This window comes from Podarcis raffonei, chromosome 13 (assembly GCF_027172205.1).
Source record: "Podarcis raffonei isolate rPodRaf1 chromosome 13, rPodRaf1.pri, whole genome shotgun sequence".
Lineage (NCBI taxonomy): Eukaryota > Metazoa > Chordata > Lepidosauria > Squamata > Lacertidae > Podarcis > Podarcis raffonei.
The window spans coordinates 42,611,179-42,624,381 of NC_070614.1; the positions used below are offsets into that span (position 1 = coordinate 42,611,179).

Consider the following 13,203-nt stretch of genomic DNA (forward strand, 5'->3'; position numbering starts at 1 on the left):
GTTTTTCAAAGGATAGGGTATCTGAAAATATGTAGATCTGAGAAATAATGCCAGCAATGATGAGATCTCCTGACTGATAATATTTGTGAAGAATACGGACAGGTTCTCTGACGGAACACAGAGGAAGAGGAAGAAACTTGCACAAGCTCTGTATCGGCAGTAATATCACCTGCAATAAAAACCCTACCATCTTGCAAGGGATTATTTATTTTTGGCACAAATTTAACTATTTTGCCATTGCTATTCAAATGATCCTGAATAGCAAAGCCTAACTTGAATGGTCATTACTTCAGATGATGCAAAGCCAGAATAGTACAATATATAAAAAAGGGTCACCACAATGATGATTATCTGTGTTTCTATATAACCAGCTCTGAATAGTTCATAGTTATTAACAAGACCTTCCTTATTAATAGTCTTAATTTTAGCATTTTGCATGTGGCCAGAATAAGTCCTGAGGGTGTGGGAAGGATGCTATTAGGAATAATGGGATAATTACAGGTGAGGTAATCACTTGATATGGGTTGTCGAGTCTCTGCAATATGACTAAAGAAAACATGTTTATCGCTTTTCAGCCAAAGTCTTCTCGGAGTCATCCTGAACGGGAGACCAAGAGAGTGAAGGCTTCTGGGAGCAAAGATGGTTCACTTGTCATCTACTGCTGACACTCCATTAACAGATACAATTATGTGTTGGTTAATGATATGGTGCTCTAAAAAAAAGCTGCTTCACAAAGGGAAGACCAATAAATTTTCAGATGGGGTGAGTGATGTAGAGAAAGGCCCAAACACCACATAATAGCCCCAAAGATAAACAAACAGAGCATTAGGTCAGCTAAATATCCGTTATTTAAATTACTTTTGAAACTCTGATAAATTACAAGAGGTGTTATCTGTCTGCTAATGGAAAATTTCACTTGGAATGTGAGCTGACAGCTGGCATAAGAAGACACCATTTTTAGCAAAACAAAACAAAAAGCCTTTTTTATTGTTTCCAGGTAAGAAAGATTATAAACAGGGAAGGGTGTTTTGATTGTTAAGAATTTTCATTTTATATTACTTTTAACTCTTGGTCCTTTTTTTGGACGTGCTGGCTGCAAAGTGAAACCGAAATCTGTGGGAAACTGTGGACTTTCACGTGGTTTTGGGGCAAGATGCTGATTCTTCTTCTGATAAGTCTCTTAACTTTGCCAGGATTCCTAGGAACTGACAGCATCTTGGTTCCCCAACACATAAAAAATGGCTTTTTCAGAACAACAGAGGTTAATCACCTATTCACTCTTTTCTCCGGAGTGAATTCAATAGTCAATATTTATGACTAACTATCATGAATCACCAGGTCTAGAAAAAATTATATAAGGCAGCTGCTGAACACGTCTTTGCAAATATTCTATTGTACACACAGAGAAAAGTACAAAAATGCAGAAAGGACAGGTTTCTTAAGTCTTTAATGTTTCTTCCTTATTAGCTGTTCCCTGTTGTTCAGCTCAGGCCTCAGAATGATTATGTAACATTTGGGGGAAAAGATGCAGCCCAGCAGCCCAATACCGGAGGCTAAGATAGAAAAGATCTCCACTGCCACCATATATTTTCCCTTGGTGCTCAGGTAGGAGGGAATAAAGGACAGCCAAACACTGCAGAAGACCAACATGCTGAAAGTGATAAACTTGGCTTCATTGAAACTGTCTGGTAACTTCCTGGCGAGGAAAGCCACAGCAAAACTGACAGTTGCCAGGCAACTCATGTAGATGAGGACACAGTAAAACATGGTCACAGACCCTTCATTACATTCTAGTATAATTTCTTCAGTCATTGAGTGCATGTCCACATCTGGGTATGGGGGAGAGGTTGCCAGCCACACAGTACATATTCCTACTTGGACTATGGAGCAGGAAAGGAGAATGGAATGGCCTAGTCCTTTCCCCACCCATTTCCTCATCCTGGACTCTGGTTTTGTTGCCATGAAGGCCAAAACCACTGTGAAGGTTTTTGCCAGGACACAAGAAACAGCAGTTGAGAAGATGATGCCAAAAGCTGTTTGTCGGAGGAGGCATGTCACCTTCTCAGGTCGGCCAATGAAGAGCAATGCACACAGGACGCAGAGCAGGAGAGAGATGAGGAGAGTGTAGGTGAGGTTTCGGTTGTTTGCAATGACAATGGGTGTGTCATGGTGTTTCATAAATGTACCTAGTACCAGAGCTGTGATCAGGGAAAGGGAAAGAGAGCAGCAGGCTAAACTGATGCCCAAAGGTTCTTCGTAAGACAAGAAGCTGATATCCTTGGGTAGACATGCATCCCGGTTCTTGCTCGGATAGTCTTTGTCTGGGCATTTATCACAGTCATTCATATCTGGAAAAAATAAGGAAATGACCTTGAGCTCATATCACCTTGTTGGTTCCGATGTCGACTTTCTGTCTGAGAAGAAAAGAGCTCTACTCAAATTAAAACACATTTTGAATACTGTCTAATGTGCTGCAATGTGGTATTGTTGAATTTAATTGGTTCAGAGCTATGTGGTGCCACAGCCAGAGCCAATGACAACTGAATGTTTATTCTCACTAGTCTGGGTGCAGGCTGTGTAAGTCAGAAGAAGTGGCAAGGCCCCCTCTAGATATGATTTGAACCACATACCACCCAACTACTCTCAGTGCATGGTCATTCTCATTTGAGACTATCTGAAGGGCAATGATTACAAAGAGGCAGGATCACACACACAGCAGATCATCTCCTCTTTTGAAACTTAAACTCAGCGTTCCTTACAGCACCATTCAATCCTAAGTACTGAGTCTGGATCTATTGAATCTGTTTATTTCTCTTACCCTCCTGGTTTGCAATCTTCCCCTCTGGACATGGGATGCAATTGTAGCAGCAAGGTGGCTGTCCCTCCTCCACTTTCTTGCTGGATCCTGGAAGACAGCTCTCAGTACAGACAGAAAGAGGCTGAATCTAATCCATAAATGAAAGAGCAGAAGGTTCATCAAGGGACTAATGACTTTGGAATCCTTTATGTTTTCGGACCCCTCTCTATGTTAGTAAGCTGACACAGAATTTCAGTTGTATGTAATGGCCATACAGAGAGCATTTGGTTTTTCATATTCGTAGTAGTAGTAATGTTTGAAATTATGTGATATTCCCTCAATATTGTTCTGGGATGGCAAGTTAAGATTTGTGAGTTAGCCGAGATGGCAAAAATGACTGCAGCTATCAGGGGCTGCTCCAATCAAAAATTCTATACAGAATGGGAATGCATAGGGGAATAAATGAAAAAATATGGTGTTAAAGCAGAACTTTTAATAGGCAATTGTTAAGCGTGTAAGGACAAAAGAAGTAATTATAATTTAACAGTTTTCAAGTTACTCTGTTTTATCAAAGCAACTAGAAAATATATATATTATGATGGGAAGATCTCACACAGGTTAAGGGAAGCAGTGGGGAGGAGGGGAGGGTTAGGTTGAATTTGGGAAATAAAATAATATATGGGACAGCAAAGGATATAATAGATTCTTATAGAATAGTAATACATTGTAACCAGAATAGAAGTTTAAAAGGCGAAGTATAGGTATTTTTAGTATTTTCATCATTGTAATTGTTATTATTATTTCTTATTGATAGAAGGCAATGTAAATTTAGACTTCTTTGTTTTGCTGTCTGTATAATTTTTTTCCTTTTTTAAGGCAATAAAAATGGGAAAAAAAATTGTTCTGGGATGTGCAGTGCCCCATCTGTTCTGCAAAGATTGCCCTTTCCATTAAAGTACACTTTGAAGTTACTCTAGTTTCCCTGTTAATTTTGTTATAATTCTTACTTTTGAGTATGCTGTCCACTAGGTAGACAAGATTGGGGATATAATAATAATAATAATAATAATAATAATAATAATAATAATAATTATTATTATTATTATTATTATTATTATTTTTGAGGAACACAATCTTTGCGAATTCCAATACAAAAATATTCTGGACAAATTCGTGAATTGGAATCAAGCTATCCAAAACCTATGACACTCCTTGGCAAGCTACAACACAATTCTCTCTTTTTTAAAAATATTTTTTATTGATTTTCATCAAGAAAAATACATAGCGCACCACATTACAACTTTAACAAATTTTCTCATTTTTGGACTTCCTTCAGCCTCTCTGACAATCATCCGAATTAAACTTTTTAGTTATACATTTCCTAAATTTGCTATTGCCTTTTGACATACCCTTCCACATCTGTTTTTCTTTTTTTGCAGTACTTCTTAGGTTTTTACAGAGCTTCTTTAAATGCCACTAACGTTATTTCATTATCACTTATACATTCCCAATACTCCACTAGCTTCCTCCAGTCCTCGATAAACTTTTGATCTCGTAGATATCTGATCTTCCCTGTCATTTTATCAAGTTCTGCATAGTCCATCAGCTTCATTCTCCACTCCTCCAATGTTGGTACTTGTTCCTGTTTCCATTTCTGGGCCAGTAGTATTCTTGCCGCTGTTACTGCATATTGGAAAAGTTTACAATCCTTTCTATTTATTTCATTTCCTATAATTCCTAAGAGAAAGGCCTCTGGTTTCTTAACAAATGTATATTTCAACATTTTTTTTCAGTTCATTATATATCAATTCCCAGAAGCTCTTCACTTTCTTACATTCCCACCACATATGATAAAAAGTACCACCCCTTTCTTTACATTTCCAACATTTCTTGCATGTTTTATACATTTTTGCAAGTTTTACCGGTGTAATATACCATCTGTAAATCATTTTCATAACATTTTCCTTTAATGCAGTACATGCAGTAGATTTAATATTTTCGTTCCATAGTTTGATCCAATCATTAAATTGTATATTATATCCAAAATCTCTGGCCCATTGTATCATAACAGATTTAACTTCTTCATCCTTTGTATGCCATTCCAACAATATCTTATACATTTTAGATAAAATTTTATATTCATTATTTATTATTTCTATTTGAAATTTTGAATCTTTCTCTACAAATCCATATTCCTTAAGGTCCTTTTTAAACATTTCATTTATTTGAAAGTAATGCAACCAATCATATACATACTCTTTTACTTCTTCATAGGGTTTCATTTTCCATTTCCCCCCTTGCTTAACAATCAAATTTCCATATGTAATCCAATTCCTTCTCATATTGATTTTTTTAACACTCATAACCTCTAATGGAGACAACCAGTGCGGATTTTTTGGTTCAAGTAGGCTTTTATACCTATCCCATATTTCTATCAACGATCTTCGGAAAATGTGGTTCTCAAAACCTTTGTGGATTTTCTTCTTTTCAGACCATAAATATGCGTGCCACCCAAATCTGTTGTCAAATCCTTCTATATCTAACAACTCTGTATTTTCTAATTTTACCCATTCCTTTAACCAACAGAGACATGAAGCTTCATAATATAATTTCAGGTCTGGCAGGGCGAAGCCTCCTCTTTCTTTAGCATCTGTTAATAACTTAAATTGAATTCTTGGCTTCTTACCCTGCCAGATATACCTTGAAATTACTCTTTGCCATTCTTTAAAAGTCACAGTCCCTTTGATTATTGGAATTTTGGCAGTACGCTCATCTTTATCGTTGAGATCCTTCCCCACAGCGATAACTTCATTCGTCCCCACACCTCCAGATCTTTCTTTATTCCATTCCACACTGGTATATAATTATTCTGATACAAATCAATATTCTTAGGGGTTATCCAAATACCCAAATACTTCACCTTCTTCATCACTTCTATACCTATTTGTTGTTGCATTGTTCCTATCGTATCTTGATCCATGTTCTTAGCAATTATTTTAGTCTTTTTCTTATTCAATATAAATCCTGCCACTTGACCAAATCTTTCCACCTCTATAAGTATGTTTTTAACACTTTCCAAAGGTTCTTCCACCGTTAAAACCAGATCATCGGCAAAGGCTTTAACCTTATATTCATTCCGGCCTACTGCGACCCCTGCTACAACACAATTCTCAGCATGTTAAGAACAAAATATACCTGTCAGGTGGCAGAGGAACCAACTCCCACTGCAGGTTGCCAGCAATGGATAAGAAAAGGAAAAGTCCCTACCACCTACTTTTTATTCAATATTTACAGAGAGAGGCTTGGGAATGCAGCCTCTTGGGATAATGGCGTTGTCCTCAGTAAATCTCCAGCCGCTTCTCTCCCACATCCTCCTTTGTCAACAGCACCCCGACTATGGTTGCCGCTTAGGGCCATCTGTCTTCAAGCCCTTTGCTCTCATACTTTTAAGGCTTGCCGGGATCTGGGAGATGGTGGGTCTGGAATGCTTTCTAGTGATAAAGTGTCAGCCAGCGGCTCCAGCTCTGCCTCCTCCTCTTCCCCCAATATTTCCCAACTCCACCCCCCATCTTCCTCTGAGCTGTGACCTCCATTAAACCCCTGTTGTAATTCTGAACTGTCTTCTTCTCTGGAAGGGTCAGGCTGGGGAAGTGGTCTCCACCATTCCTCCTCTACCCAGTCCCTGATTTTAAAACTAATTTTGAGGTCAATCCTTTTTAAAGATTGATGCTTGCATTCCTAATGGTCTCTTGCTCTTCACACCTTTCTTCTCATGTCCCTCCTTCACTCATGTCTCCTTCTTTCATCTCTTTCACAAGCACCCTGAGAAGTTGTGTGTTCTCCTGCACCTGCTGCTGTCTGTTTTCAGTTTCTTCCTCTGGTATTATTATGCCTCCTTTCCCCACCTTTCTAGCAAGAAAGACAATGTCCTGGGGCCTATCAATTCATACCTCATCCTTCACTCTGTCAGAAATCAGTATTTAATAAGTGTAAAGAAATCCAAATTGCTTTGGTTTATTTTACAATAGTTTTCTTCTTTTCTACTTAGGATTCTAGTTGAAGTCCCCCAGTGGAAAAAATAATCCATTTAATTAGTCAAACTTACTACTTGTATGCATTGTTTGATATATTGTTGCTTCAAGGTCACAATGATCATGAAGAAATCCACTTTGTAGCTTCGTGGTCTCTGAGCATGTATCCCCTCTTGTGCTGGGGGAATGTACCCAGAGGCTCCATTTGACTGAAAGAAAACCTGCCCTACTGTCTCCAGGCCCTTTCAAACAAAAACTGATATTTGATCTGGACCTAATGACCACATTCAGATGAAGGATTGCGTGATGCAAAACCCACATTTGCATGGATGCAGCTTGTAGTGGGTCTGTGAATGGTTGGGATCAGGCTGAGGCAACCTAGCTTTTGTTATTTTCGTCTGAGCTAGGATCCCCCTAAGTCATATTTACACTGTTAGCCATGCTTAACGTTATTTTGTAGTAAAAGGGTTCTTCTGTTTTGTAACCTCCTTAATAAAATATTGGTCTTCTAGCAGGGACCTTTTGGTACCTGGAAGCTTTGGTTATACACCACTCATCAATTTACAACTCAAAAGACAGTGAGTAGACCTGCAGGTGGATAATGATTGCTTATTCAATACTGAATCTCTTTTGAATTAGCAAACAATGCAACCCTACCTGGTTAAACCAACTGTGCCATGTGATGGCATCTTCATCAAGGAGTAATGATTGGTCTGAAGGAGCCTGCGGATCTATCCTCCCAACTCTCACTCTGTGCAAACTTTGGTTGGCGAATATAATCCAATTGACAATATCCAAGCTAGATGCTGCCTCTCCATTCTGGTTGATGAAGACCACATCTCCTGCAGTATTGTTAAATGAGATGCTTCTCAGAAAGTGATGGAGCTAGATTGAAAACAGAAAAGACAGGGGTTTGGAAAAGACATCAGTCTAAGGCAGGGAGGAGTATTTTTTCCCTATGAGCAGAACCTACAGCAAATGGTCAGTGACAGCAACTGTCAGTGGATTCAGGCCCAAGCATGGAGAGAGTCAACCAGTTTTCTTTCACACGCATGCCTCTCTCTGAAACCTCCTTACAACCCGTCTCTCTCTGAATGCCCGCAAGTTAAATATGTGAGTAGCGAGGTTTCTCTCTCTCTCTTACTCCTCACTGTCACTGAACATCTTGGAAGACACAGCAGTGGTGTGCGAACATGTGCTCTAAGGAAGGATTTGGTTGATATGGGATAGAGGGAATGCTGAACATCTCTCAACCATTACCACAGCTTCCTATATATGAATGCAGTGGCACTTCACTGGGCTGTAAAGCTTCCCTCATACAAATGCTTTCTCTTCAAACACAAGGCAGTACCTGCTCAAGGATGAACACGACCATCATTTCCCTTTCCTATAGGGCCTACTGTCATTTGCAAGCAGCACAATAGGTGGCGAATCATCTTGGATACCATCATATCAGTGCCACCTCCTACTCTGTCTGTAGAATTATAAATTCAGTTCTTTGTTCTTCTTCCTAACACACCCGCTCAAATGTTTGAACTCTGAGAGGAAAGAACAAGTCAATAGGCTTTTGGGAACCCAAAAAGTGTCAGGAAGGAAGAGGACTTTCACAGTTGAGGATGTTCAGCCTTTACCTGCCAAATCTGTTGATTCAGATTCTTCCCTCTCTCTTTGTATGGCATTCTTCTATGTCTGAATCTGAGAGTGGACATGGCATGTAAGGCATGGGCCATGGCGTAGACAGCACTGTGGATGCTATAACTGTGACCTGTCATGCTCATTTCAAAAAGTGATCCGGGAAGGCTTTCCAGCTTCTCTTCTCTGGTGCAAATATTCCCCTCCACCTTGTCTGAAGTGATATCTGGGAGTACACATTCAAAGGCCTGTTGCCAGAAGTCCCTGATAAAACTGTCCCCATCTGTGCTGGAAGGGTTTCTGTGCACAACATACTGATGAAATCCTGGTGGGTTTCTGAAGTGAATTTCAAAGGATATAGCACCATTGAATATTCCTGCATCCCAATACCTTTGAAAGACAAATGAAGCAAACTCAACCTGGGCTGTTATTATCCATACTTTACTTTTTACTTTCTTTGTCATGTCATCATTTTCTGAAAAGTATGAAAGCAACCTAAAAGTTGTCATGGAGTAAGATTCTCCAGAGGCAACCACTACGTTAGCTTTGCTGCTAAAAATTTTCTCGTTTATTGTTGCCCCCTGTGTTAGCATTCCAGGAATTTCAGAAATAAAACTAAAACTGGGGATTCTTTCTAGGAATGCAAAGCAGACACCACTCTTGGTAAACATTGGGGAAATGGTTTGCACAAATCTTTCTCCATTGTCATTGTCTGTTGCAATAATTCCAATCCACGTCCACCTGAAATGCAGAAGCAAAGAGAGAATTCCCTCATACTGAAGGGCTTCTGTAGCTGCCATCTGGTAGAAGAGAAGCCCTGGGCTTTTATCATTCATCACTGGAGCAGAGCCATAAATGAGCTAAAAAGTAAATGGAGGAAGAGAAGAGACAAAGTAATATTTGCAGAGTTCTTTCAAACTATTAAAATACATTATGTGGTGAATCCTGTTAGTCAGATATGCCTTTTGCCACCCACCAGGTGTTGCATTCCTTTCTCACTTATACTAAAGACACACATGCAGATGGTATGGAAATTGTGATCATCTCCTATTCCTGCTTGTTACACATTTGGTATGTTGACCAGACAGGGGCATTGTTCTTATATTATCTTATATTTTTTTAACTTACGCATACTTGCAAAATTTGGCAGGGTCTTGTACGATGGATGAAACTGATTGGAGGGACACATAATGCCCTAAACAGAGGATTGCCTAACAGTGCGTAAGACATTATTTACTGTAGCCATGTCAGAATTGCAACTTGGCTCGCATACACATTCCTTCTCTGGAACTTCTTTCGTATTCATGATGCATATACCCCAAGATACAGCAGAACTGCCATTTCTCCCTCTTCTTTTTCAAGACTTCTCAGACATCATTTATGAACATTTATTTCACTTTGAAACCAGCTGCTCAGTACTATTACTGTTTTCCTGCATAACTGGATTATATCTGCAATTTGTCATACCTTCAAAGTGTGTTTAATTTGAAAGTGCTTTCCCTCTAAACATACACATATTGTGTGTGGCGCCATGGCTGGTGAGGGAGAAGCCCACTCTCCCACAAATTTCCTTTGGGATCTCCTTAATATGTGTTACAGGCAGGTAGCCGTGCTGTTCTACCATAGTCGAAACAAAATAAAAAAATGCCTTCCAGTAGCACCTTAGAGACCAACTAAGTTTGTTATTGGCATGAGCTTTTGTGTGCATGTACACTTCTTCAGATACTTAATGTGTGTGTAAGAGATTGGGTGTGTGACATATTTTTTCTGGTATTGCAGGCTTTCTTCCCCCTAATTCAGGTAATTTTATTTTATTTTAATTCTGTACCACCTTTACATTCCAAAGAACTGGTTCTGCTCCAATTTCATCCCAACCCAGAACTGGTAATACATCCTGAACAGGTGCTGTGAAAGTGTGCATGCACATGAAAGCTCATACCAAGAACAAACTTAGTTGGTCTCTAAGGTGCTAGTGGACAATTTTTTTATTTTATATATTTCTACTGCATCAGAGCAACACGGCTACCTACCTAAAACTCAAGCTAACAGAGGTATAGTACATAGGTGTCCTACCTGCGGAATCTTATAGATATCCAAAACAGTTGCCACATAAAAGGAGATTTCAGAATCAAGTCCCCCAATGACCCCTGCCAGATTATTTTCAACATCACATATATAGTTAGGAACAAATTTCTCCACCCTGGATAAAAGCAGCAGTGTGGCGAGATATGTGCTCCTTGCATTCTTATAGCTGTCATATAAGTGAAAGCCCAAGGTGATATTGGGTAAGATGTGAGGGTCTTCATTGATCTCCTTGACTGCAAATGCCAAGGCCACAATGTGCTGGTAAAGCTTAGGCACCACCCTAGAATGAGAGTTGCAAACAGTTTCAGAAGGAACATATACCGGTATATCGTTTTACATATCAACAAAGTAGTTAATCATATAGACTTCAGTGGAGTTAACTCCCTGTCTATTCCATTGGTGAACAGTACTTATAATTAGCAAGTTCTTCCTGATGTTTAGACACAATCTCCTCTCTTGCAACTTGAATCCATTGGTTCGGGTCCTTACCTCTGGAGCAAGAGAAAACAAGCTTGCTCCATCTTCCTGGTGACAGCTGTTGAGATATTTAAAAATGGCTATCCTACATCCACTCAGTCTTCTATTTTCATAGCTAAACATACTCAACCCCCTCAACTTTACCTCATAAAGTTTGACTTCCAGACCCTTGATCATATGTGTCACCCTCTTCTGCACATGTTGCAGCTTGTCAATATCCTCCTTAAATAGTGCTGTACACAACTGAACACAGTATTCTAGGTGTGGTCTGAGCATGGCAGAATAGAGCTGCTCTATTACTTCTTTTGATTGGGGCACTATACTTCTGTGGATTCAGACTCCTTGATCATTTTCAAGTGTGCTACTGGCAAGCTGATGTTCCCTATCATAGATTTGTGTAGCAGGTAATTTCTGCCTAAGTGCAGAACCTGACACTTGCCCCTACTGAAATTCATTTTGTAATTCACAAAATTCTATGTTTCATAATATATACCATCATTATTCTGAGGCTGCATCTGTAGGTTTGATCATTCCTGTTCTGTAATAAATGAGTGGCTTAGTTCTTACACAAGCTCTTCAGGCAGCGCTGGTGGGGGTTCCTCAGTGAATGTTGCTGCAGACGAGATGAAGCCACTATGGAAAACAATGCCACCAATGAGGAAGTCTCCTGGCTGATGATACATGTGAAGTGGATGGTGTGGACCTTGGAGCCTGCATTTTGCTATGTGAGCCTGACATACAATGTAAGAAATCAGTTCCAGCAACAAGAACATTAAAACCTCCATTCTGAACACAAAGGCAACTGTTTGCTGTATGCAGAAACTACGTTTTCTCTTTTCTGAGTTAAAATTGTCTTGTTTAAATGGTAGTTTATTTTCCCAAAACGACACAATCTGGGAGTATCCAAAATCAGACTCAAATTATAGCCCTCTTAATTATCAAGCAGGAATGTAGTTATTCACCCAATGCTAAGAATTCCCTCTGGAATTGCTGAAGAAAATGTGTTTGTCACCTATTCAGAACTGTTATTTTTATTACCCTTTCATTAGATAATAAAAGACCAGTGGTGTATTGATGAAGTTAGAAGTTAGAAGCTCATTAAAGAAGACCTTGTAACCAATTGGGTTTCCAAAATATGTAGTCCGCATCTTGGAATTGGGGTCCCTTCCAGCTCTATGAGTCTAGGTTACATGAGCCACTGCTTCCCTTAATAACAGTACTGTGTAAGAGGGAAGTCCAGGGAGAAGAGCTACATGGTCTGCTCTATGAGCTATGGGGGACTGTTTTGTTGGGTTGTGGCAAAATGAATATAAGGAGATTTAGTCCATCTATTATATGCCACATCAAATACACTTGGTCATGCTTTCTTTCTTTCTTATGATAAGCTGTCCCCTGCTGTTTAACTCTGGCCTCACCAAAATGATATAACATTTGGGGAAGAAGATACAGCCTAGTAACCCAAAACTAAAGGCCACAATAGAAAAGATCTCCGCAGCCACCATGTACTCTCCCTTGGTACTCAGGTAGGTAGGAACAAAGGACAGCCACACACTGCAAAAGACCAACCTGCTGAAGGTGATGAACTTGGCTTCATTAAAAACTGTCTGGTAACTTCATAGCTAGGAAAGCCACAGTGAAACTGACCATGGCCAGCATTCCCATGAAGCCTAGGACACAGTAGAACATGGTGACTGATCCTTCGTTACATTCCAGTACAATTTCTTTAGTCATTGAGTGCTTGTCTAAATCAGGGAGTGGGGGAGCAACTATCAGCAAGGCACTACAAATCATCATTTGAATGAGGAAACTGAAAAGAACAATGGAGATGGCTACATGTTTCACCACCCATCTCCTCATTCTGGAGCCTGGCTTGGTAGCCATGAAAGCTAGAACCACTATAGTTGTTTTTGCTAAGATGCAAGACACTGCCTCTGAGAATATCATTCCAAAAGCAGTTTGTCGAAGGAGACAGGTTATTTTTGTGGGCTGGCCAATGAATAGCAAAGGACAGAGGAAGGAGAGAATGAGGGCTAGGAGGAGAACATAGGTGAGGGTCCGATTGTTGGCTTTGAGTATGGGAGTTTCTTTGTGCTTGATGAAGATTCTAAGCACCAAAGTTGTAGTGAAGGTCAATAAAAGAGCAAGTGTGACCAAACTGATCCCCAGAGGCTCATTGTAAGT

The 13,203-nt window shown here is 39.6% G+C and overlaps 2 protein-coding genes across 4 annotated transcripts in view; both read right to left on the bottom strand.

The window, feature by feature from the left end:
- Positions 1–13,203, bottom strand: part of LOC128399482 (vomeronasal type-2 receptor 26-like) — a 44,469-nt gene that overhangs the window by 18,372 nt on the left and 12,894 nt on the right. For 2 of the 3 annotated variants that reach the window (XM_053360986.1, XM_053360982.1), the window contains exon 1: positions 11,590–12,594. The exons of the other annotated variant lie outside the window; for it this stretch is intronic. The gene's annotated coding sequence lies outside the window, so the exon portion shown is untranslated. Of the gene's footprint in view, positions 1–11,589; positions 12,595–13,203 lie in introns of those variants that run through there. 3 annotated transcript variants of the gene reach the window in all.
- LOC128399481 (vomeronasal type-2 receptor 26-like) lies at positions 1,431–10,378 on the bottom strand. The gene is made up of 4 exons (XM_053360979.1): positions 8,460–10,378; positions 7,486–7,713; positions 2,819–2,945; positions 1,431–2,348 (listed from the first exon to the last, which is right to left on the bottom strand). The coding sequence occupies exons 1-4, from the start codon at positions 9,294–9,296 to the stop codon at positions 1,447–1,449; spliced, it is 2,094 nt and encodes a 697-aa protein (XP_053216954.1). The 5' UTR covers positions 9,297–10,378; the 3' UTR covers positions 1,431–1,446.